This window comes from Lissotriton vulgaris, chromosome 8 (assembly GCF_964263255.1).
Source record: "Lissotriton vulgaris chromosome 8, aLisVul1.2, whole genome shotgun sequence".
Classification (NCBI taxonomy): domain Eukaryota; kingdom Metazoa; phylum Chordata; class Amphibia; order Caudata; family Salamandridae; genus Lissotriton; species Lissotriton vulgaris.
The window spans coordinates 1,289,350,679-1,289,377,776 of NC_141696.1; the positions used below are offsets into that span (position 1 = coordinate 1,289,350,679).

At 52.0% G+C, this 27,098-nt stretch overlaps 1 protein-coding gene across 1 annotated transcript in view; it reads right to left on the minus strand.

The window, feature by feature from the left end:
* RNF17 (ring finger protein 17) overlaps positions 1–27,098 on the minus strand; it is a 2,333,865-nt gene that overhangs the window by 61,004 nt on the left and 2,245,763 nt on the right. The window contains exon 38 of the mRNA XM_086933472.1: positions 11,809–11,998. Within this exon, the coding sequence (XP_086789598.1) occupies positions 11,809–11,998 (190 nt within the window). The remainder of the gene's footprint in view (positions 1–11,808; positions 11,999–27,098) is intronic.

A 27,098-nucleotide genomic window follows, 5' to 3' on the forward strand; every position in this document is an offset into this window, starting at 1 on the left:
TCTCGACCTGCACACCCCTGATCACTACTAAATGTATTATTTAGGGGAGACCCTGAACCTTGCCTTCTCAGATACAAGGAAGAAAGAAGAAAGACAGAACAGCTGTGCTGACACAGGAAGAAGAGGACACCTACTGCTTTGGCCCCAGCCCTACTGGTCTGTCCGCCTTCGACCTGCCTACAGCAGCCGAAGACGGCTGAAATGCCAGAAACCGGTCCCCGGTAGCTTGTTTCCTTCCCAGTATAAGAATTGGCTTGGTAGTTTGGTCTGCCCTGTTCCCATGATGCACTGGGCCAGGGTCAGACTAATTTGCATATAGCCAAGTTCTGAGCTGGGATGGTGCAGTGAGCTAAAAAACGGTGATGGATCAAGCCCTGATCTTTGGACTGGGTAAGAGTGGTCTGCTTAATTCAGACACTCTGTTCATCACCACCCCCTTTTCTGAATCATTTTTGTCCACCATAAGCGTGGAAGGGTATACTCAGATGTGAGTCCCTTGCTCATTGCACCATCAGGATTCAAGCAAGCCGGGCCGAAGACGGCTGAAATGCCAGAAACCGGTCCCCGGTAGCTTGTTTCCTTCCCAGTATAAGAATTGGCTTGGTAGTTTGGTCTGCCCTGTTCCCATGATGCACTGGGCCAGGGTCAGACTAATTTGCATATAGCCAAGTTCTGAGCTGGGATGGTGCAGTGAGCTAAAAAACGGTGATGGATCAAGCCCTGATCTTTGGACTGGGCAAGAGTGGTCTGCTTAATTCAGACACTCTGTTCATCACCACCCCCTTTTCTGAATCATTTTTGTCCACCATAAGCGTGGAAGGGTATACTCAGATGCGAGTCCCTTGCTCATTGCACCATCAGGATTTAAGCAAGCCGGGCCGAAGACGGCTGGAATGCCAGAAACCGGTCCCCGGTAGCTTGTTTCCTTCCCAGTATAAGAATTGGCTTGGTAGTTTGGTCTGCCCTGTTCCCATGATGCACTGGGCCAGGGTCAGACTAATTTGCATATAGCCAAGTTCTGAGCTGGGATGGTGCAGTGAGCTAAAAAACGGTGATGGATCAAGCCCTGATCTTTGGACTGGGTAAGAGTGGTCTGCTTAATTCAGACACTCTGTTCATCACCACCCCCTTTTCTGAATCATTTTTGTCCACCATAAGCGTGGAAGGGTATACTCAGATGTGAGTCCCTTGCTCATTGCACCATCAGGATTCAAGCAAGCCGGGCCGAAGACGGCTGAAAAGCCAGAAACCGGTCCCCGGTAGCTTGTTTACTTCCCAGTATAAGAATTGGCTTGGTAGTTTGGTCTGCCCTGTTCCCATGATGCACTGGGCCAGGGTCAGACTAATTTGCATATAGCCAAGTTCTGAGCTGGGATGGTGCAGTGAGCTAAAAAACGGTGATGGATCAAGCCCTGATCTTTGGACTGGGTAAGAGTGGTCTGCTTAATTCAGACACTCTGTTCATCACCACCCCCTTTTCTGAATCATTTTTGTCCACCATAAGCGTGGAAGGGTATACTCAGATGTGAGTCCCTTGCTCATTGCACCATCAGGATTCAAGCAAGCCGGGCCGAAGACGGCTGAAATGCCAGAAACCGGTCCCCGGTAGCTTGTTTCCTTCCCAGTATAAGAATTGGCTTGGTAGTTTGGTCTGCCCTGTTCCCATGATGCACTGGGCCAGGGTCAGACTAATTTGCATATAGCCAAGTTCTGAGCTGGGATGGTGCAGTGAGCTAAAAAACGGTGATGGATCAAGCCCTGATCTTTGGACTGGGTAAGAGTGGTCTGCTTAATTCAGACACTCTGTTCATCACCACCCCCTTTTCTGAATCATTTTTGTCCACCATAAGCGTGGAGGGGTATACTCAGATGTGAGTCCCTTGCTCATTGCACCATCAGGATTCAAGCAAGCCGGGCCGAAGACGGCTGAAATGCCAGAAACCGGTCCCCTGTAGCTTGTTTCCTTCCCAGTATAAGAATTGGCTTGGTAGTTTGGTCTGCCCTGTTCCCATGATGCACTGGGCCAGGGTCAGACTAATTTGCATATAGCCAAGTTCTGAGCTGGGATGGTGCAGTGAGCTAAAAAACGGTGATGGAGCAAGCCCTGATCTTTGGACTGGGTAAGAGTGGTCTGCTTAATTCAGACACTCTGTTCATCACCACCCCCTTTTCTGAATCATTTTTGTCCACCATAAGCGTGGAAGGGTATACTCAGATGTGAGTCCCTTGCTCATTGCACCATCAGGATTCAAGCAAGCCGGGCCGAAGACGGCTGAAATGCCAGAAACCGGTCCCCGGTAGCTTGTTTCCTTCCCAGTATAAGAATTGGCTTGGTAGTTTGGTCTGCCCTGTTCCCATGATGCACTGGGCCAGGGTCAGACTAATTTGCATATAGCCAAGTTCTGAGCTGGGATGGTGCAGTGAGCTAAAAAACGGTGATGGATCAAGCCCTGATCTTTGGACTGGGTAAGAGTGGTCTGCTTAATTCAGACACTCTGTTCATCACCACCCCCTTTTCTGAATCATACAGCAAAGAAACCGGCATGTCCAGCTGCCCTTCAGAGCCGCAGGACCTGCCCTGTAACAATCTTAAAGACTCGGTATCCCATGAGCAGCAGCATAAAAGACCCGCCCACAGAATCCGGATCCAGGCAGCTCAGCGATTCTGCACTATTTTGCACCATCCCCCCCACGGCCCGAATTGTCAAACGCCATGAAGAGGTCTCCCCAGCGATCCTGACCTGGAATCTGGTGATCTCTCCCTTGAACTTCAAGACGCTTGCAGCCTCAACCTGAAGTGTCCCGCTGAACTCGACAGGAGCTGGTAAGAAGAGCAGATGCCAAAAGACACCCTGTACCTGACGCGCCATTTCCTTGGGTGGCCCAACTCACTGTGTCCAGGCAAGAATTCAACTTACCTCTCCAGCCGGTGGTCACCTTCAGTAAATCTCCCTGTAGTGTAGACCTTAACCCCTCCCATGCTCATGACGAGCTCTCGTCATGAGCCACGGTGGCCGTGTGCTCATGACGAGCTGAGCTCATCATAACGGCCGCAACGCTCGCACGCAGGGCTAATTCCCCCACTGTGCTGAGCGTTCCAAAGAAACGGGTGTGGCCGTGACGAGCTCAGCTCGTCATGAGCACAGCACCACCATGCTGCGTGACGAGGTGAGCTCGTCACGAGCTCTGGGGCGCTGTGCGCGCCCCCCGCCTCCCAGCACAGCTGGGGAATTAGCCCAGCAGGGAAGGGGTTAAACCCAGGAGCTTTGCTCCCATACTCCATTGCGAGCTCCTAAGCAGTACCTAACTGAAGGCACTGTTAGCCCCATTGGCTAATATTGGGCCCCTGAACTTTCCACCCAGCCGCCCCAGAGCTGCTGGTGGTGCAACTTGAGTTCCTACCTAGGCCTTGGGGAACCTTGGTACTAACACCAAAAGCACAAGTTACTACTTGTGTAACAATATATCTGTGAGAGACATTAGTTAGTGATAGATTCCTTACCTTAGAAATATCCCCAGGCGTCAGACTGGATCCGGAAATTTTTGCGTAGCAGTACCCTTGCGCGTCGGTAGGCGTCGTCGGCGACGTGATGACGTCGTCGGAGTACTTAGACGCCGCCTCCGTGTGCTGACGTCAGTTCTTAGACACAGCTTTTCCGCGCCAGAAACGCAGAGCTATGCTAAAAACAGCACTGGTGCCTTGAAACTAGGGCCCTGAAATGGGATGACCTTAACCCTAGATATCGGTTCGCAGAACGGGGAGGATGGGTGGGTCGGTAAGGAATCTTTCACTAACTAATGTCTCTCACAGATATATCGTTACACAAGTAGTAACTTGTGCATCTGAAAGAGACACGTTAGTTATTGTTATTGTTAAAGGAGTTTTATAGCGCGCCTAATCACCTGCAGGCCTCTAAGCGCCAGGAAAGATGGCAGTAAACAATAACTTAGCAAGATGGAAGTTGGATTATGCTGTGCTCATGCTTTTTCTGAACAGGAATGTTTTTAGGCTCTTCCTGAATCGTAGTAGGTTCCCTTCCCGACGCAGTGCCTCCGGCAACCTGTTCCATAACTGAGGAACTAGCACTGAGAAGGCTCTCCCTCCCTTGGTCACTAGCCTGTAGCGGGGGCAGACCAGTAGTTGGGAGTCTAAGGATCGAAGAGTTCGCGTAGGGCAGTAAAGTTGCAGACGATCCTTGATGTAGGTTGGGGCTTTTCCATAGATTGCCCTATGGGCCGTGCATAAGTTTTTAAATTCCACTCTCTCTTTAATGGGGAGCCAGTGCAAGCTTTGTAGTAGGGGAGTAGCTTTAGCTCTCCTCGGTAATCTGAAAATCAACCGGGCAGCGTCATTCATTATGACCTGGAGTCTCCTGGTCAGAGTTTTCGGTAAACCAAGGTACAGGGCATTCCCGTAATCAATTCTGGAGATGATGGTGGCCGCTACTATTGATCGCATCATGGATTGTGAGAGGACAGGAGTTAACTTCCGCAGTTGCCTAATGATGTTCGTGCAACTTCCCACAGCCGCAGAGATCTGAGGGGCCATTGACAGATCATCATCCAGTTTGATCCCCAGGCTCTTTACAGATGAGCTTGGTTTTGGAGCCGGGCCCAGCTCTGTAGGCCAATAGAGATCACACCAAGGTGAGGCAGTAGATGGAATCACTAGTACCTCAGTCTTGTCAGGGTTAATTTTTAACAGATTGTCTGTCATCCATTGCACTGTGAATCGCAAGATGTTCTAAGCTTGGAGTTGCGCGGCCGTGGTGTCATCGACACTTAACAGCAGTTGCGTGTCGTCCGCGTAGTTGTAAACTTTACAGCCCATAGTGGCCAGAGAAGCAATCAATGGTTGCAGGTAGAGGTTAAATAGAAGCGGGGACAGGGCGGACCCCTGTGGCACCCCGCACTCTAAAATCCCCACCTCAGATGTTTCGTCCCCCAGTTGTATCTTTTGGGTCCTTCCTGTAAGGAATGATTGCAACCATTGAAAGGCCTGGCCCTTAATCCCAAAGTCCCTCAATCTGTCCAAAAGCAAGGCATGGCTGACAGTATCGAACGCTCGAGTGATAGATTCCTTACCTTAGAATAGATACCCCAGCAATACCAACCCCGGTGGAGGGTCTGCGAACCAATAATCACACCAGAAAGTCCTGGAGGACGGAACGGCCTAAGAAGCCATCCCTCCGGACTTGGCTGTCCAGGCAATAGTGTCTTGCAAACGTGTGCAGCGAGGCCCACGTAGCCGCCTGGCAAATGTCCTGCAAGGGCACTCCTCGTCCCAAGGCAGTTGTAGTCGCTGTGGCCCGCGTGGAATGAGCCCTCAGCCCAACAGGGGGTTCCTTCTAAGCCAAGGAGTAACACGCCTGAATACACAAGATGATCCACTGTGAGATGGTCCGCTTGTGCACCGCTTTCCCCTTCTTAGCGCCCACGTAACCAACAAAGAGTTGGTCATCCACCCGGAACTGGCGTGTGCGATCCAGATAAAACGAGAGCGCACGTTTTGGGTCCAGACGGTGGAGCCTCTCTTCCTCTCTCGAGGGATGCGGAGGTGGAAAGAAGGTGGGCAAGGTGATGGACTGCCCGATGTGGAAGGCTGTGACTACCTTGGGCAGGAAAGAGGGCCTTGTCCGCAATACAACCTTGTCCGGATGGACCGAAAGGAAAGGAGGTTTACAGGATAGAGCCTGGAGCTCACTCACTCTCCTGGCAGAGGTGATGCCTACCAGGAAGGCAGTCTTCAAAGTAAGAAGGCGAAGAGGACAGTTGTGAAGTGGCTCAAAGGGAGCGCACATCAGAAAAGTAAGAACCAAGTTCAAGTCCAACTGAGGCATCACAAAGGGCACAGGAGGGAACGTATGCGTGATCCATCATGCACCGGCGGCTGAGTTCGTCCGCCCTGGCGTTCAGAGAACCTGCCAGGTGTTGAACCACCAGGGTCATGCCCTGATGTTCCAGCCATTGGCAGAGGCGCAGAGCCTCCTGGCAGAGGGTTCACGACCCCACCCCGCCCTGTTTGTTGCAGTACCACATGGCGGTGGTGTTGTCCGTGAACACCTGCACTACACTCCCTCGGACAGAGGGGAGGAATGCCTTCAGTGCTAGACAAATCGCCCGTAGCTCCAAAAGGTTGATATGGAGCCGGGACTCCGCCGGAGACCAGAGGCCGCTGATCTCCACCTCTCCCATGTGGCCTCCCCAGCCCTGGAGGGACGCGTCCGTCACAACTACGTGCTCTGTTTGGGGAAGGGAGGGGGATCTGCCGCTGACCCAATCGCGGTCCGTGAGCCACCACTGCAGCTGTCTCGCAGTTCCCTCCGAGATCAGGACATGGTCGGACAGGTTGCCCTGATGCTGGGTCCACTGAAACTTCAGGTCCCACAGCAGAGCCCGCATCCGCCAACGGGCGTGATGCACCAGAAGGATGCAGGAAGCCATCAGCCCCAGAAGCCGCAGCGTCAACCTGACCAAGACTCGGGATAAAGGCTGAAAGATTGGAATGAGAGCCTGTATATCCCAAACCCGCTGTTCGCGTGGGTAAACCCGAAACTGCGCCGAGTCGAGAACCGCTCTGATGAAAAGGAGCTTCTGAGAGGGGCACAGGTGTGACTTTGGCACATTGATGGAGAACCCCAGCTGGTGCAAGAGGTCTGCCGTCGTCTGGAGGTGGCTGACGACTGTCTGGGGCGAGCCCGCCTTCAACAACCAGTCGTCGAGGTAGGGAAAGACTGAAACCCCTAACCTGCGCAGATGAGCTGCGACCACCGCCATCACCTTTGTGAACACCCGTGGGGCGCTGGTAAGGCCGAAGGGGAGCACGGTAAACTAAAAGAGCTCGTGGCCTACCGTGAACCGTAGGTAACACCGGTGGGCCGGCAGGACGGGGATGTGGAAATAAGCGTCCTGCAAGTCCAACTCTACCATCCAGTCTCCTGGGTCCAGGGCAGCTAAGACCTGAGCCAGAGTCAGCATCTTGAACTTCTCCTTCCGGAGGAAGCGGTTGACGTTCCGTAGGTCCAAGATAGGGCGTAGGCCTCTTTTGCCCTTCTTGGTTACCAGAAAGTAGTGGGAGTAGCAACCACGTCCTACTTCTGGCCCAGAAACGCACTCGATGGCCCCCTTGGCCAAGAGGGCCCGAAACTTCCTCCTGCAGAAGCCGCAAATGATCCCCCGATACGCGGTGGTATGGCTTGAGGGGTCGTCTCGAAGGGGAGGGAGTAGCCCCTCCGGACGATCTGCAGCACCCACCTGTCCGAAGTGACAGTGCGCCAGTGAGAGTGGTGATGGCGAACCCTGCCCCCCACTGGCGTCACATGGGCCGAGAAGCACGGACTAGGAGGGTTTAGAGGCGGATGCTGCGGGGGAGGGTGTGGACTGGCCTCGCCGTTGTCCCCGACCGCCTCCACCGCAATTTCCACGGCCACCACCGCGCTGGATGTTAGCCTGCGGTGTGTGGCTGGCAGCACGTGTGGGGGCGCCCCTTCCTTGGCCACGAAAGGAGCAAAAGGCACCCGTTTGCTGGCGCGGGGCCGAGAGGCCCAAGGACTTGGCCGTACCCCTGGAGTCCTTAAAGCGCTCAAGCGCATGGTCTGCCTTGTCGCCAAAAAGGCGACGGCCATCAAACGGCATGTCCATCAATGTGTTTTGGACATCAGCCAAAGAGTTGGCGGACCTCAACCAGGCGTGGCGTCTAATCGCCACCGTCGTTGCCATCGCTCTACGTAGTGAGTCGGTAGTATCCAGCCAACATCGAATAGAATATCTGGCTGCATCCCGGCCCTCCACAAGGGCTTGGCCGAGTTTGGCACGTACCTCCAACGGAAACTCTGGCAGCAATTCCGCGACCGCATCCCACAGAGAGTGGGTGTAGCGGCCCAAGAGGCATGCGGTGTTGGAAGGCCGCAGTCCCAGACTAAGGGAGGAGAAGACCTTTTTACCGTACATCTCGTACCTCTTGGATTCCCTGCCCGGCGGAGCCGACGGGAATGTGGTCTGGGAAGTGGACGCCTGGATGACCAGGCTCTCAGGGGGAGGGGTGTGGGGGTCGGGGGAGGGGGGGTGGACAGGAAAACTGGGTCGCCCGGGGCCGGGCGGTGGCGTCTGGCCACGTTCCTATCTACGGGCGAACCCGTAGCGGGCCTGGACCAAGTGCCCAAAAGAACGTCGGTCAAGGCCTCATTAAACAGCAGCAGAGGCTCTGTCAGGCATGACTGCGGTTTAATGACCTCAGTGAGGAGGTTAGTCCTCACGGCCGCGACGGGGAGCTCAGAGCTCAAGGCCTTGGCAGCCCTCATCAACACCACACCATATGTTGCCCCCTCCTCCGAAGCCACGTTAGGAGGCGAGACAAAACCAGTGTCTGGAGAGGTGTCCAGACCACTGGCATCCCCAAGGTCACCTGTCCAGTCCTCTAGAGGCTGATACTCTCGGGTCAGAGGGTCCTCAAACCGCTCTCAATACTCCTCATCACCCATCTCCTGAAAACCAGGGTTGTCAACTAATGGGGCCGGTTCATTGAAGTAAAACTCCCCAAGCGCCATAGAGAGCGGCGCCCAGCGGCGCCGTTCCGACGCCGGAACCGGAGCGAAGGAGGCATCGGGAACGGCGCCGCCCGAAGACGGCGCCAGAGGTGACACCTGACGGACCGATGCCGGTGGGGGTCGTAAGGTCCACCGGCGACGACCCAGATCCCGAAGCGGGTCCAGTGGGGTCCCGCGGCGCCGGGCCCGAAGGCGCCGGCGGTGTCGGGACCGTTGGGCCCTGCGGCGCCGGCGGCGTCTGGGCCGAAGCACACGGCGGCGTCGGGCCGAAGCCCCCGACCCGCTAGGGGCCCCAGAAGGGTCCACTGGGCCCGAAGGCCCCGCGGAGCCCGTCGGAGGAGAGAGGGACCTCATGGCCATGAGGAAGCGCTCGATCTCCTCCGGCGTCACGTCTCGCCCAGGGACCAGAGGGTGTAGAGCTAAACGCACGCCCGCGACTCCGACGGAGCCGCGCGGGAGGTGTCACCCGAACCCCCGGCCGCATCACGCGAGCGTCGGGGGGAGTCAGAAAAGCGATGACGCCTCTTCGACTTCTTGTGTTTCTTACCTGACGACAACTTCGACCCGGAGGAGTGGTGCCGACTCTCGGAGCTGTGGTGGCTCCGACCCCGCGACCTGTCCCTCGACTGCCCGTGGGACTGGGACCTCTCGCGGCGCGGGGCCGACTGCCGGAGTTCGAGTCGCCTGCGGGACCGCTCCCGCCTGGCTTTCGAAGAGAGGGCCCGGGAGTCGGAGCAGGCCTTGTCGTCGTGGTCGACGCCTAGACAAGTTAGACACAGGTGATGAGGATCCGTGACCGACATCGTGCGGTCACAATCCTCGCAGTGCTTGAATCCAGGCATCCCTATGGCACCGATCGGAGTCGTACAACTTCGAAAAGATGATCAAAATGATCCAAAAAGTTAGTCAAAAAGTGACTAGAAGTACTGCTTTTTCCAGATCTGCGCTTGCTGGCGCGGAAAAAAGAAGAACTGACGTCAGCACGCAGAGGCGGCGTCTAAGTACTCCGACGACGTCATCACGGTGCCCACGACGGACTCGGAGCCGCAGACGACGCGCAAAGGTACTGCTACGCAAAAATGTCCGGATCCAGTCTGACGCCTGGGGATATTTCTAAGGTAAGGAATCTATCATTAACGGGTCTCTTTCAGATACTCCCACTTGTAAGACGTTCACTTACCTGTGAAACCAATAACCTCTTTTTCCCATAGGAACCCATGTTGTGAGATTTTGGACCTAAAGTGTTTTAAGTGTTTCACTGTTGTTTTGTATGGACGAAAAAGTAACTATACCTGAAGCCAAGGAAAGTCTTACTGACCATGTATTGTGAGATCCTTAGGTGTGGTATCTAGGCAAACCACCCCCAGTAGTCAATGTAATCTGGAAGTAATCAAAAAGTATTCTAAAAGTAATTTCTGTGTAATTTAAACTGCTTTTTGAAACCATACCAACCTGTAACAATTGCAAATGCATTCTCAATTGCATTTCTGTGTAAAGTTTCAACAATTGCAAATACATTTTACCTACCTTTACTAAGTCTTGCTTGGTTCTAGAAATACAATACAAGTATACATGTTTTTATACTTGCCCAACTGGTCTGGATTCTGTCGCTGAGTGTGTGCAATCAGTCTTGGGTGAAGGAATATAATAAATGCTTAACACACCCTCTGGATGAGCCTAACTGCTAGCCCACACTACCACAAAGAGAGCTGTTAATACTTACCTAATTTAGCCTCTGCTACACATCTGGTTACTCCCTGGACTCTGTGCATATTATACCTTACTTTGGTATATTATATAAAGAGGAGCCAGCTTCCTAGAGACACCATAGTAAATTCAGAGGCTCATTTGATGTCTGATAAAGGCCGAACATACACATTGTAGAGCGTAGGGCTCACAGACAAGCCTTGCGGCTCTCCACACTAAAGCCAATCCGTCTCCTATAGGAAGGGTCCTTCAAAGACTTGTAAGCTCTTGTTAGCTAGAAAGGAGGTTAGCCATTTTAGCGCCATACCTGTGATTCCTAATTCTTTGATCCTCCAACAGAGAGTTGAGTGGGAGACTGTCAAAAGCTGCGCTCAAGTCCAAAAGAATGAGTGCAGGTGACCCCACCATGGTCCAGAGTTTTTTTGGGGTCCAATAAGACAGGTACCTCTGTACTACACCCAGGACAAAAAATCAGTCTGTATCTGGTGCAGTAGGTTGTTGGAGTACAAAAAACCAGAAAGGACCCAGATTAACAGCTTTTCCAGAATGTTACCAATCCCTGGAAGCAATGAGATGGGTCTATAATTATCCGCCTTGTCAGGAGCCAAATAAGGTGTCTTTAACAGTGGGCAATTGATCAGGTGTGTCCATGCATCAGGAAAACATCCACTTTAATTAGAAACACTGTAGAGGATGGTTGGAGGGGATATAATGGCCTCTCCCCCTTCAACAGGATATCTAAGGGAGTCGGTCCAAAGGAGAAGGTCACTTGACTATACTTGAATGCCATTACAATTCCCCTTGCTCAGACTTAGGAAATGTTGAAAGTTCCACTGCTGGCTTTCCAACTGCAACCTTATTGTGGGCTTTGAAGACTGGGTCTGATGTTCCTAGGAAATGTTGAAAGTTCCACTGCTGGCTTTCCAACTGCAACCTTATTGTGGGCTTTGAAGACTGGGTCTGACATTTTAGATAAAGCGTATTAAATAAGCCTGCAGTTTCCCAAATAACGATTGACTAGCTGCTCACACCGTTCCTTAGAGTAGGGGGGATCAGACCCGGCAATGTTAGGTTTTTAGAAAAGAATTGACAGTGGTATATATATTTCTTTAGAAGGATGCATGGACAGACTGGTCTTTTCGGCAAAGTCTTTTGGGCTGGCGTTGTGGATTGCGTAGTGATACTTCTTTAGAGCTCTTTATTAGGTTTCCTTGCTATCCTCGTAGTACTGATGTCTCTATATTTTTTTTGTGCCTTTTTTGCCTTCTCTCTTAAGTTCCCTAATCTCAGGTGAGAACTATTTAGCGCAGTTAGAACAGCGAATACCACAGCTGTGTCTAGCATTCTGTTGGACAGCCACATGCTGTATCAAGTAGAGATCTAATCAACAGGCTTCGGACTCTCTTGCACCAGAAACAGGTTAGATAAACATTAAAATAAGAAGCTGACTGACAAGTTGACACTGCACCAATGTACTTCGACCTCAAAGCCATTTAATGTGATTAATTCACAAATTCTATAAAAATGATTTACAAAAAAACAGATGAACACTTACCACAGTTGATGCATAAAGCTGTTTTCCATCAAGGTAATCCATCATTACATACAGTGCTTCCATGCTCCACGCTGGACGATAAGGAATTCTTTTAGTCTCTCCGTCATCCAGAGGAGCTTTAAATCCTTTCAATTTGACTTTTAAGGCTCGGGTAGGATACTGCATGAGACTGACAGGAATTTGAAAGATTCTAAACAAACAAATTATTAAGTATACCGTTAAAAATATACAAGGCATTTCAATTGCACAACAAGTTAAAAGCTGCCACAGAAAATATTAAAACATTTATAAGACAACTTAAATTTTATAACCATATTTTTGACTACATCTTTCCACATATTTCTCACTAAATATCCAAAGTACTATACAGGATATAGAGAACATTACTCAATAAATGTTTTTCAAACATAATAAGGTAGTGCCACGCAACTTTCTACAAGACTTTTCCCTTCCAAGAAATGACAACACCTGAATAAATACACAACGTTGCCTAGCTCGTTTTCCTTACATTTGCACAAACCAAAGCAAGGTATGTGGAAAAGAACCAAAAGAGCTTAAAAGCATAAAATAAAAAACACAATAGCAACAAGTTTAATACGCATGAAGGGGAGGCTAGATAGGAATCTGTGGAAATCAGTATCCACAAGTGTAGGAAATTAGGATCTGCTTTCATGGTTACCCCCACTTTTTGCTGGTGTCAATGTTTTCTTTAACTACTCTGATTGGGATCCTGCTAATCAGGACCCCAGTCACTGTGCTTCCTCCCTAAATTGACTGTTGTAAGTACCTTATTAACTCCACAATTGGTTACTGCTGTACCCTTATAAGTCCCTAGTGAACAAGATACTTACCTTCCGTAATGATATATCTGGAAGAAACATAGGTTAGTTATAGATTCCTTACCTTAGCATTACCCCCAGACATCAGACTGGATCCGGAAAGTTTTTCGTCAGCAGTAACCCTGCACATCGGAAGGTGGCATTGGTCAATTCCGCGTCTGTCGTTGTTGTTGCGGGGATCACGTCGCAGTAGCTACATAGACGCCGCCCTTGCGTGCTGTTGTCAGTTCTGTACACGGCCTTCCACGCTAGAAGCGCAGAGCCATGCAAGACACTTGTAGGAGAGTAGGGTCTGCAATCCTATGATCACCCAGATTTTTTGCTTTTGTTTCACTGGTTTACGACTTTCTCTGGCTGTGGGCCTGCCAATCAGACCCACAGCCTAGCTGTTCTCTCGCTAAATTGACATGTGTACCTTAGGTGCATTACCCAATTGGAACCGGGCCACCTTGTCAGACCCTGTACCTCAGGGCATCGGTGTACCCAGGGCCTACCAGGGGCTGAAGCATGTATTATGCCACCCCTGGATGGCCATCTAAATCTGACACAACTGGCTGCACGACAGCTGGGGCAAGGTGGTGTACTCGCCCTTTGCTTTAGATATAGTATACCTATATCTAACCCTAAAATGGACACCCGAGTTCCTATCAGTCACTCCTATGGCAGGCCTTGACAATCCTGAAGGCAGAGTGCGTGGAATCGTGTGAATTGGCGCTCTGGCATGAGCCGAGCCCGGTTGCAGCTTGCGGAACCAAGTCCCAATGGCTGTTCCATGATAACGCGTACCACATATTGCTAACTTCGGTATCGTGTTATCAAGACATGTCGAGTAAGGTGTCATACGAATCGGGATACTGACCCCTCACCAACACTGGCGACGGGGTTAGCATTCCACCCTTCTAGAGGGACACGACATGTACGTAACTGTGAACCCCGGTTAAAGTTAACTGAAGCCTCAGCTCCACAAAATGGATGCTGCCACCACAGACACGAGTCTGACCTCCTGCTGCTGGGAGTCCTTCCAGCGAGGAGAGCTTGGACAAAGGGTTTCCTGTCCGGGGCGGTGCTCGCACCATCCCAGACAGGGTTTTGTGTATCCTGGGTAGGCAGGGCTTTACAGGAAGGTGACTGCGGAGTGGCACCCCGGTGCTCACTATGCATCTGCCGGCTAGAACCAGTTCCAGGGGCACCCCAGCCCCTGACCTGGGGAAAGTCCGGCATGGGAGAGGGGTGTAACCACCCCCCTTCCTGGTCCCACCCCTAGGGCAGGACCTAGTCGCGTACCAACCCCTTACTTTAGGATAAAGGCAGGAGCGGGGACCCTTCCAAATTAGATCATCTTTGAATCAAGAACTACTTTCTACGAAAGGAAACTCAAGACTCTTCTCAAGATTTCTCCCTTGTGGCTAAGGAGTAGTCACCCTGCATCCGCAGGCACCATCTAAGAACTCTGCGGTTTTCTGCACGTCCTTCCTCAGGAATCCGACTGCCCAGCTCGACGAGAACCGGCTTCCCTGGCACCTCTGACCTCTACCCACATCGTCAGCTCAGCTGAGATCCGTGGGTGCGACGAGACCTCAAGGGACCGGCCATCTTCAGAACCTGCACGACTTCTAAACCAGCACGACCGCCGAGGGATCCTCTGGTGAGTGCTTTGGGGTCCGAGAAGCCCCGACCCTGAGCAGCTCCAGCACCAAAGTTCAGCCTCCCAGCATCTCCACGATCTGCGTGGGGCCCTTCTGCTTTTTGCTACTCATCACGTTGTCTGGCTACTAGCCCGCTGGCTTGTGGCCTTCTCGACGACGCCCGACAACAACACTGCGGGTCTGGTTGCTCCAGACCGGCCTTTGCTCCCTTCTGAAAGAGGAGCACCCCGGACCCTCCTGGTCCACTCAAGACGCCATTTTAGGTCCACCACGTGGCCCTGAATTTGCCAAGGCTTGTTGCCCCAATCCTGGGCCCAGCGACGCCGACAGCATCAACCTTCGTGGGACAGCTCGCACCTCCATCCTGGTCGCCGACAACGCCTCCTGGTCCGTGAGACTGCAGAGCCTAGCGTCGCCCACTCACCTAGTCGAGGTGACGATCATCCGGTGCCCTCCTGGTACCCTCTGACTACTGGCTAGTAGTTACGAACTTGGTCCCCTCTGCTTTCAGGTGTCATCCATCTCTGATCCAGGCTTGGATCTCTACGAACTATCTCCACTGGTCGCCGGCCAGCAACTCCTTCCTTCCGGCTCCTGGTTCGTCAGCGAGGACTCCCGACGTCTGTAAAGACTTATGCAGCCGCAGCCCCTGGGCTAGGTAACTTCGGCATTTCGGTGCCCGCATAGCCTCATTATCTAAGGGTCCAGAGTCACTGTCGCTTCCGACTTACCTTATCGGGTTCGCCCGAGAACACTAAACTTTCCGTGCCCTCGGGCATTTGTGTAGATTGTGCACTTGAAGTATTTTCCCAAGAGTTTTGTTGTGTGCTTAGTACCCTGTCCTCATAAAGAGTACAGGGCTGTTGTGACTTAAAATAAATACACTGTTTATTTTCATAACACTTGTGTGGTGTCCTTTCATTTGGTGTTCAAGGGGTATACTTGATGGTAAAACAGCTGGCTTAACACGCCCTCTAGAGTTTAGCCCGAAGACTGCTCGTATCCACGCTACTAGGATAGCTGGTCTAAGGTTGACTTACAACCAATCACCATAAGGGTCGTTTGGACTGATGCATAGTGATCACTAGAATAGTGAGCACTGCATATCAGGCCAACTTCTCACAACACTGACCACTGGTGGACAAAACTAGGGCCCTAAAACGATGTCACTAACCCTAGAAGTCAGCTTGCAGAACAGGGAGGATGGGTGGGGCGGTAAGGAACCCATAACTAAACTACGTTTCTCACAGATCTATTGTTACCGAAGTTAAGTAACTTGTTCATCTGAAAGAAACAGTTATAGATTCCTTACCTTAGAATACATAATCCAACAATAACAACCCCGGAGGTGGGCCTGCGAACCAAGTTCACACCAGAGAGTCCTGGAGAGCAGAACAGCCAAAGAAGCAGTCTCTCCGGACTTAACTGTCCAGGCAGCAGTGCTTGGTGAACGTGAGCAGAGATGCCCATGTAGATGCCTGACAGATGTCATTAAGGGGAATTCCCCGTCCCAAAGCAGTGGTAGCTGCCGTCGCCCTGGTGGAATGGGCGCGCAGTCCCACTGGAGGCTCCTTCTTAGCCAAAGAATAGCAGGCTTTGATGCAAAGAACGACCCACCTGGAGATGGTCAGTTTGTGCATGGCCCAACCTATTTTAGCGCCCACGTAACCAACAAAGAGCTGGTTGTACACCCGGAATTGTTTGGTGCGATCCAAGTAGAAAAAAAGCACACATTTTGGATACAGACGGTGGAGGCCCTCTTCCTCTTTCGAAGGAGGCGGAAAGAAGGTGTGCACAGTGATGGTATGGCTAATGTGGAAAGAAGTAACCGCCTTGGGAAGAAAGGAAAGTCTAGGTCTAAGGACGACCTTCTCCGGATGGACAGCCAGAAAGGGAGGCTTGGAAAACAGAGCTTGCAGCTCACTCACCCTGCGTGCACAAATGATGGCCACCAGAAAGGCAGTTTTCAAAGTGAGAAGCTGGAGAGGACAGTTATGCAGTGGATAAAAGAGAGCGCACATAAGATATGTCAGAACTATGTTCAGTCCCACTGGGGCATTGTAGGAGAGTAGGGACTGCTTCCTATGGTCACCCCCACTTTTTGATTTGCTTTACTGGTTTTCGACCATAGATATGGCTGTGGGCCTGCTAATCGGACCCACAGCACAGATGCACTCTCTCTAAATTTACACCATGTACTCTAGGTACATCCACAATTGGGAATTGGTTCACCTGGTCAGCCCCTGTAGAAGTGTACCCTAGGTACTCAGGACATAGATGTAATCAAGGCCTACCAGGGGCTGCAGCATGTATTATACCACCCCTGGCTGGCCACTCAAATAGACACAACTGGCTGATCACTCAGCTGGGGCAAGGTCGTGTAATCACCTGTTGCTTAGGTATAGTATTCCTATACCTACTTATATATAGACACATAGTAACCTATAAGTCACTCATATGGCAGGTTTTAACAATCCTGGAGGCAGAATGCTTGGTTATGTGTGAGATGGTGCTCTAGCATGAGCTGAGCCTGTCGGCAGCTTTCGGAACCATATCCTTATAGCTGTTCTATGATATCGCCATACCCTATACTCTTAAGTGCATTATAATCCTCGCGGTTAAATGCTAACTTTGGTTTGGCTTTATCCAAACATGTCGTGTAAGGTGTCATACGCTTTGGAATACTACCCCCCGCCAGTCCTGGCGGCGAGGGTAGCATTCCACCCTTCTAGAGGGAGAAGACATGAGGTTGTAGCGTTACCCGGTTAAACTTAAACAGAGCCTCAGCATCACAAAATGGATGCTGCTGCCACAGACACAAGTCTGACCTCCTGCTGCTGGGAGTCCTTCCAGTCATGAAGGTTTGGACAATAGGTTTCCTGCCTGGAGAGGTGCGAGCACCACCCCAGACAGGAGGATGTGTATTGGGACAGGGAGGGCTGAATAGATTGAGACACTGCCTGGGGCACACTAGGTGCTCCATGCATACCCCAGTTCAAACCGGTTGCTGGGGCACTCCAGCCCCAGCTCTGGCGCGAAACTGGACAAAGGAGAGGGGGTGTAACCACCCCCCTTCCTGGTCCCACCCACAGGAGGGACCTAGTCAGTAATCCAGCCCCTTTTAGTTGTATAAAGGTAGGAGCTGAGTCCTGAGACTTTAGATCCTGACAGAAACACGAAACGAAACTCTGGACCTTCGACGTTCTGCTGAAGCTGAAGACTGAAGAATCTCCCTTGTGGCCAAGGAGTGACCACCCTGGGCAACCAGGCACCATCCAGCAAATCAACGGCTTGCTTTGTCAACGTTACCGCCGGAACCCAAGCACAGAGCCTGACAAGACCCAGACTTCCAGACCTCTCTGACCCTCTCTTCACGACTGCAGCATAGCTGAGATCCGTGGAGGCGACGAGACACGTGGGACCGGACATCTTGAAAAGCCTGCAACTTGCTACCTGTGCAGCTCCTGAGGCATCCTCGAAGCTGTGCACTGGGGACTGAGAGGCCCCGAACCCGAGCTCCACCTGCACCGAAGACCAGCCCTCCACACTCCACGAGTTCTGCGTGGGGCTGTTCTGCTCGACGCGTCGTCCGGTTGCTGGCCCGTTGGCTAGTAGCCTCTGTGACGACAATCCTTTTGAACCATCTCGCTGGTCTGGTTGCTCCAGACTGGCCGCTGCCTCCCTGCAAAGGTGAGGTACCTCAGACCTTGCTGGTCTGCACCAGAAGCCTTCTTTGAATCCTGCGTGGGTTGCCTTTGCCAAGGCTTGTTGACTACAATCCGGCAGTCGACCCCTCCATCTGCGAGAACCTTCGAGGGACAGCTCGCCTCCAGCACCTAGTTGTCCTCAACGCCTCCTGGTCTGCGTGGCTGAAGAGACAATCTTCAAGACAGCACCTGATTGCTCCTCGTTACTTACTGGTTCCACCAGGTCACTGGCTAGTGACCCATACTCTGTCCCCTCTGCTTTCAGGTCCTCTTCATCCTCGATCCACCCTTGGATCCACCCGGACATCTTCTTCCTGGTCGCCTGCAGCATCTTTTCTCCAGGTCTCCATAGGATCCAACTTTGCATTGGCTCACGCGTGTGTGTAAAGACACTGCACGCGCTGCCTGTGGGCCTCCTACTCTAACCTAAGGTTCAGATAGTGTAGCCCCAGCGATTCTCTTGGCCCTAGGCCTTTCCTTTTCTCGTGACGTGGTACTTGTACCACTTTCTTAATATATGGTTTGCTTCGCCCCTAGGGCCTAACTGTAAATTGTGCAACTTAACGTATTCTGACTAAGTATCTTGTTATGTGCTTTGGCCTCTGACCGCATAAAGAGCTCAGACGAGTGTGTTAGTAAATAAAGGCATATATATTTTATATATATCCTGTGTGGTGTCCTTTCATTTGATATTCAAGGGGTTACATATGGTAAAACAGATGGCTTTACACACCCTCAAGAGTCTTTAAGCCTAAGACTGTTTTGTCCACGCTACCACTAGGATAGCTGGTCTATAAGGTTGACTTACAACCATCACCATAAGGGTTGTTTGGACTGGTGCAAGGTGTTCACTAGAATAGTGAACATCATATACCAGGCCAACTTCTCACAGGCATTACGAAGGGAACAGGAGGAAAAAGATGAGTAATGCTTTTAAGAAATCTATTTACAACAGGGGACTTGAAAAGAGAAAGCTGATCAGGTAGCCTACAGGAGGTTGAATATGCTGAGATGTAGCCCCTAAGAGTGCCCAGAGCAGAGCCCTGCTGAGCGAAAGAAAAGAGGAAGAAGAGAACCTCAGAAAGAGGGGCAGAAAGGGGATCCACACCCTTTGCTGTGCATCATGTCACAAATGTATTCCATCTGCAGGCGTATACCGTCTTAGTGGAGGGACGCCTGGCTGCCAAGAATATATCACAGACTTCGGGAGGCAGGTCAAATGACGCCAACTGCCGCCGCTCAATCTCCATGCAAGGAGGTGGAGGCAGGACAGGTTCGGGTGGCGGACTGTCCCCTGCTGCTGCAACAAAAGATCCTTCCGAAGAGGGAGTCGAACCGGAGATTAGATAGCCATGTTGAGCAGCTCAGGATGCCCTGACTCTTTGTGCCCAATCCGGAGCCACAAGAATGACTTGGGCCCGGTCGCGCTTGATCTTCTTCAGCACTCTGGGCAGAAGTGGTATAGGCGGAAAGGCGTATAGAATACTGCAACTCCACTTGTGATGAAAAGCGCCACCTAGCGAGCGTCGCCTTAGAAAATCCAACGCGCAGAATTGCTGACATTGTGCCTTCTCTTCGGTGACGAATAGATCTAACCAAGGCTCTCCCCACTGAGTCCTTGCACCACCTCCGAGTGAAGATGCCATTCATAATCCATCATACACCTGCGGCTAAGTTCGTCTGCCCTGGAGTTCAGAGAACCTGCCAGGGATATGCCCTGATGTTCCAGCCATGTCCAGAGGCAGAGTGCATCTTGACATACGGTCCACGACCCTACCCCGGCTTGTTTGTTGCAGTACCACATGGCAGTGGTGTTGTCGGTAAACACTTGCACTACTCTTCCCCGGACAGAGGGAAGGAATGCTATGAGTAAAAGGCGAATCGCCCGAAGCTCCAGAAGATTGACGTGGAGCCAGAGAACAGAGGACTCTGATCTCCGCCTCGCCCAAGTGGCCGCCTCCATCCCAGAAGGGATGCATCCGTCACCACTGTGTGTTCTGGTTGGGGAAGGGAGAGGGATCTGCTGTTGATTCAATCCTGGTTTGTGAGCCACCACTGCAATTGTTGTGCAGTGCCCTCCAAGATCTGGATGAAATCTGACAGATTCCCCTGATGCTATGCCCACTGGAACTTCCGGTCCCACTGCAGAGACTGCATATGCCACCTGGCATGATCGACTAGCAGGATGTAGGAGGCTGTGAGGCCCAGAAGCCCCAGGGTCATCCTGACCGAAAACCGGGATAGGGGCTGAAAGATCGTAATCATAGCCCGAATATTCCGGACTCGCTGATCGGGAGGATAAGCCCGAAACTGTGTCGTGTTCAAAACTGCTCTGATGAAGAGGAGCTTCTGAGAGGGGATCAGGTGTGACTTTGGCACGTTGACGGAGAACCCCAGCAAATGCAGGAGGTCCGCCGTAGTCTGGAGGTGGGAGAAGACAGCTTGGGGCGATCCCACCTTCAACAGCCGGTCGTTGAAATAGGGGAAAACTGGAACCCCTGATCTGCTCAGATGAGCTGCGACCACAACCATCACTTTTGTGAACACACAAGGGGTGTTGTTAAGGCCAAAGGGGAGCAGGGTAAACTGAAAGTGCTTTTTGCCTACCGTGAATCAAGGTAAAGCTGGCAGGACGGGGATGTGAAAGTAACGTCCTGCAAGTCCAACGCTACCATCCAGTCTCCAGGGTCCAGGGCAGACAAGACCTGAGTGAGCATCAACATCTTGAACTTCTCCTTCCGGAGGAAGCGGTTGACGTTCCTGTGATCCAAGATAGGGCGCACACATTTGTCCTTCTTGGGTACCATAAAGTATTGGGAATAGCAACCACGGCCTACGTCTGGGGCAGGAACATGCTCTATGGCACCCTTGGCCAAGGGTGCCAAAACTTCCTGTTGGAGAAGGGCCAGGTGATCCTCCAACATGCAATAGTACTGAGGCGGCATGGAGGGAGGAGTAGTCTCGAAGGGAAGGGAGTAGCCCCTTTGGACTATTTGCAAAAACCCTCCTGTCTGACGTGATGGTGCATCAATGGGGGAGGTGATGGCGGATCCTGCCGCCCACTGGCATTTGGTGGCCCTGAAAGGTCAAACTAGGAGGGTTTCGAGGCTGCTGCAAAGGGGGCTAGGTGGACTGGCCCAACCACTGTCCCCCAGAACCACGCGAGTGGTTCCGATGTCCCCAGCTGCGCTGGGGCTGATCAGCTTGCGCCGGCCTGTTGCTCTGGGTGGGACATACACCCCTTCCGTAGCCACGAAAAGGGCATATGGCAGACTGCGCAGGGCAGGTGGTGGAGAGGACATGGTGGTAGCCCGTGAGTCCTTAAAGTGCTTTAGCGCATTGCCGAAATGGAGACAGTCATCAAAAGGCATGTCCATAAGGGTGGATTGGACATCCCCAGAAAAACCAGTGAAACGCAACCAGGTGTAGCGTTGAAGGGCTACTGACGGGGAAATCATCCTGCCAAGTGTGTCGGCGGTATCCAGCCCACAGGGATGGTAAACTTCACTGCGTCTCTTCCCTCGGCAACTGCAAGGGAGAGTACGGCCCGGGTCTCCTCCTGGCACTGAGGCAGCACCTGTGCCACCGTATCCCACAGAGAGTGGGTATAACGGCCCAACAGACATGCAGTGTTTACCGACCGCAGTCCCAAGCTGGCGGAAGAAAACATTTTCTTCCCAAGGTGGTCCAGCTTTTTGTAGTCCCTTTCCGGTTGTGCGGTAGTGAAGGCGCCTTTAGATGTGGAGGCTTGAACCACCAAGCTCTTCTAGTGGTGGGGTGTTGGGAGAGTAAAGTGGGGTCACCTGGGGCTGGGCGGTGGCGTCGTGCAATCATCCTGTCCACAGGAGCCCCTGTGTTGGGCCTGGACCAGGTGCCCAAAAGTATGTCCATGAGGGCTTCATTAAACGTCAGCAGGGGCTCCGAAGAGCTCGCTGACGGTTGAAGGACCTCTGTCAGAAGGTTAGCCCTGACTGCCACTGTAGGTAGCTCGAGGTGGAGAGCCTTGGCCGCCCTATGCAACACCACTGCGTATGAAGCTCCCTCCTCCGTAGCCACGGTAGAAGAAGACAACATGCCTAGGTCTGGAGAGGTATCCAGACCACCGGCATACCTCAGTTCCCCTCTCCAGTCCGGCTCGTACTCCAACTGGTCTGTCAAAGGGTCACCATACCCCTCCCAGTCTTCCTCACCCTCCTCTGGCTGCCAATCTGGCTGAAATGGGCAGGATGGAACACAGGAACAAAAGTACCCAATGACGCCGGATCCAGCATCGGTCAACGCCAGTCCGGCTACGTGTCCACATCGTTGCAGAAGCCGGGGTCGCTGCCGGTCCAGCCGGCGTCAGCTGCGGATGTGGTGCCGGTGGAATCAGTGCTGGTGGAGGTCATCTGGCACCGATCCGGATCCAGGCCTGGATCCAAGGGAGCTCTACGAGTGCAGAGGCTGAAACAGCCGGTGTCTAAGGCCTAGGGCCCCCAGCCGAGTCTGTGGGGCCAAAAGCGTGTCGACGGAGTCGGGCTGCCCAAAGATAGCGTGCATTGCTTCGTAAAATTGACGAAGCTGTGCAGGGGTTGCTCCCGGGACACGGGGCACCACCCGCACCCTTCTTCATGTCGGATGACAGATGAGGGTTAGTCAAAGATCAACAATGCTTCTTCTTGTGCTTCGAGTTACCTGACCCAGAATGCGAAGACTTCAAAGAAGAATGATTAATGAAAGCACAAAGGGTATGAGGTAACAAATGACTGCAACTATTCCCTAATCAGGTTACAGTTATGGATTTGGGTGCCAGGGATCAGAGATGCAATACCCTTCCATCCCCTATGGAACACTCCATATAAAACAATGTAGCACACACAATAATCCAGCACTCTAACAAATAATATAAATTCTTATGACAAACAAATTTTTAGAGAGAAATAAGCAGGTCGTGGTGTAACTTCTTTATTCAATGTTCTTTTCTTTAAAAATTACGACAAGGAGTAGCCAACGTGTTTTGTCCTTACGGACTTCTTCAGGGCTACAAACAAATGAACAAGTTACTTACCTTTGGTAACGATATATCTGTAAGAAACATTAGTTAGTATTAGATTCCTTACCTTAGAATATCCCCAGGCGTCAGTCTGGATCCGGAAACTTTTGCGTAGCAGTACCCCTGCGCATCGGTAGGCGTCGTCTGCAGGCGTCTCCTGCGGCTCCGCGTCCGTCGTTGGCGTCATGCGCCGTGATGACGTCGCTGGAGTATATAGACGCCGCCTCCGCGCGCTGACGTCAGTTCTTTGCACACAGCTTTTCCGCTCCAGAACACGCAGAGCCATGTGAGAACCAACACTGGTGCCATTTGAAACTAGGGCCCTGAAAGGGATTGTCCTTAACCCTAGGTATAAGTTCGCAGAACGGGGAGGATGGGTGGGTCGGTAAGGAATCTAATACTAACTAATGTTTCTTACAGATATATCGTTACCGAAGGTAAGTAACTTGTTCATCTGAAAGAAACACGTTAGTATTAGATTCCTTACCTTAGAATAGATACCCCAGCAATACCAACCCCGGTGGTGGGTCTGCGAACCAATACATTCCTACACCAGAAAGTCCTGGAGGACAGAACGGCCAAAGAAGCCATCCCTCCGGACTTGACTGTCCAGGCAGTAGTGCCTCGCGAAGGTGTGCAGCGAGGCCCACGTAGCCGCCTGGCAAATGTCCTGCAAGGGGACTCCCCGGCCCAGGGCAGTAGAAGCCGCCGTGGCCCGAGTGGAATGGGCCCTCAGCCCAACAGGAGGCTCCTTCCGAGCCAAAGAGTAGCACGCTTTGATGCACAGAACGACCCACCGAGAGATGGTCCGTTTATGTACCGCCCGTCCCTTCTTCGCACCCACGTAGCCAACAAACAGTTGGTCATCCACCCGGAACTGGCGTGTGCGATCCATGTAAAATGAAAGCGCACGTTTTGGGTCCAGACGATGGAGCCGCTCTTCATCCTTTGAAGGATGCGGAGGCGGGAAGAAGGAGGGGAGGGTGATGGACTGCCCGATGTGAAAAGCAGAAACTACTTTGGGCAGGAAAGAAGGTCTAGTCCTTAGAACCACCTTGTCTGGATGAATGGACAAGAAAGGAGGTTTGACAGAAAGAGCCTGGAGCTCACTCACTCTCCTGGCAGAGGTGATGGCAACCAGGAAGGCCGTTTTCAAAGTCAAGAGACGGAGAGGACAGGAATGAAGTGGCTCAAAGGGAGCACACATCAAAAAGGTTAGAACCAGGTTCAAGTCCCACTGAGGCATCACAAACGGAACAGGAGGATACATGTGTGTGATGCCCTTCAAGAATCTCGTTACAACTGGGGACTTGAACAAAGAAGGCTGATCAGGAAGCCTTAGAAAGGCTGAAAGGGCCGAAAGGTAGCCCTTGATAGTGCCCAGAGCAGAGCCCTGCTGGGCAAGAGAGAGAAGAAAAAGAAGAACCTCGGAAAGAGGGGCAGAAAGAGGGTCCACAGCCTTTGCTGTGCACCATGCCACAAATCTGTTCCACCGACAGGCGTATACCGACTTTGTGGAGGGACGCCTGGCTGCCAGAATCACATCACAGACTTCAGGAGGCAAGTCAAATGGCCTCAACTGCCGCCGCTCAATCTCCACGCATGGAGGTGGAGGCTGGACAGGTTCGGGTGGAAGACCGTCCCCTGCTGCTGCGACAGAAGGTCCTCCTGAAGGGGCAGGCGGATCGGGGGACCGACTGACATGCTGAGTAGCTCGGGATACCAGTACCTTAGAGCCCAGTCCGGAGCCACAAGGATGACTTGGGCCCGGTCGTGCCTGATCTTCTTCAACACTCTGGGCAGAAGTGGTATAGGCGGAAAGGCGTATAACAGACCGCAACTCCACTCGCGCCGAAAGTTGGCTTCAGGATTGGAGCAAACAAGCCTTGGCAATTTCAAACCAAGCAGGAACAATGTTGGGCTTCTTACTCAGAACAGCAAGGTCTGAGGGGCTGCTTCTTTTGGAGGAAGCATGGGCCAGTCTGGAGCAACCAGACCAGCGGTGGAGATTCAAATTCAAGTCGCCAAAATGGCTACCAGCCAACAGGCCAGTAACCGGGATGACGCATCGAGCAGGCAAAAGCACAAGGGCCCCACGCAGAACTCGTGGAGGATGCAGGGCTCTTCTTTGGTGCAAAGGCTGCTCGGGGCAGGGGCTTCTCGAACCCCAAAACACAGCGTTGAGGAGGCCTCTGGTGCTGCGCAGTCAGCTTCTCGTGGACTTTTCAAGAGGTCCGGTCCGACGTCTCTAGTCGCCTCCACGGGTCTCTGGTTTGCAGGGACTGTGGATCGGGCTGTTGGATGTCTGGGAGGCTGGTTCGGGATCGGGGCTTCTCAATCCCCAGTGCACAGCTTCGAGGGTGCCTCTGGAGCTGCACAGGTAGCAAGTTGCAGGCTTTTCAAGAAGTCTGGTCCCACGTGTCTCGTCGCCTCCACAGATCTCAGCTATGCTGCAGTCATGAAGAGAGGGTCAGAGAGGTCTGGAAGTCTGGGTCTTGTCAGGCTCTGTGCTTGGGTTCCGGCGGTAACGTTGACAAAGCAAGCCGTTGATTTGCTGAATGGTGCCTGGTTGCCCAGGGTGGTCACTCCTTGGCCACAAGGGAGATTCTTCAGTCTTCAGCTTCAGCAGAATGTTGAAGGTCCAGAGTTTCGTTTCAGGTTTCAGTCAGGATCTAATCTAAAGTCTCTGGACTCAGCTCCTGCCTTTATACAACTAAAAGGGACTGGATTACTGACTAGGTCCTCCAGGAAGGGGGGTGGTTACACCCCCTCTCCTTTGTTCAGTTTCGCGCCAGAGCTGGGGCTGGAGTGCCCCAAAAACCGGTTTGAATTGGGGTATGCATGGAGCACCTAGTGTGTCCCAGGCAATGTGTCATTCTATTCAGCCCTCCCTGTCCCAATATAAAAAGTCCTGTCTGGAGTGGTACTCTTACCTCCCCAGGCAGGAAACCTATAGTCCAAACCTCCGTAACTGGAAGGACTCCCAGCAGCAGGAGGTCAGACTTGTGTCTGTGGCAGCAGCATCCATTTTGTGACGCTGGGGCTCTGGTTAACTTTAACCAGGATCGTTGGACTTAACATGTCTTCTCTCTCTAGAAGGGTGGAATGCTACCCCCGTCACCAGGGGTAGTATTCCAAAGCATATGACACCTTACACAACATGTTTGGATAAAGCCAAACCAAAGTTAGCATCTAAACACGAGGATTATAATGCACTTAAGAGTATATGGTATGGCGATATCATAGAACAGCTATAAGGACATGGTTCCGAAAGCTGCAGACAGGCTCAGCTCATGCTAGAGCACCATCTCACATATAACCAAGCACTCTGCCTCCAGGATTAGTAAGGCCTGCCATAGGAGTGACTTATAGGTTACTATGTGTCTATATGTAAGTAGGTATAGGAATACTACACCTAAGCAAGGGGTGATTACACAACCTTGCCCCAGCTGAGTGATCAGCCAGTTGTGTCTATTTGAGTGGCCAGCCAGGGGTGGTATAGTACATGCTGCAGCCCCTGATAGGCCTTGGTTACACCTATGCCCTGAGTACCTAGGGTACACTTCTACAGGGGCTGATAAGGTGAACCAATTCCCAATTGTGGATGTACCTAGAGTACATGGTGTGAATTTAGAGAGAGTGATTTTGGGCTGTGGGTCTGATTAGCAGGCCCAAAGCCACATCTAAGTCGAAAACCAGTAAAGCAAAAGCAAAAAGTGGGGGTGACCATAGGAAGCAGACCCGACTTTCCTACAGTCAGCAACAACATGTCTTCTCCCTCTAGAAGGGTGGAATGCTACCCCCGTCGCCAGAATTGGCGAGGGGGTAGTATTCCAAAACGTATGACACCTTACACGACATGTTTGGATAAAGCCAAACCAAAGTTAGAATTAACCGCAAGGATTATAATGCACTTAAGAGTATATGGTATGGCGATATCATAGAACAGCTATAAGGACATGATTCCGAAAGCTGCGGACAGGCTCAGCTCATGCTAGAGCACCATCTCACACATAACCAAGCACTCTGCCTCCAGGATTGTTAAGGCCTGCCAAAGGAGTGACTT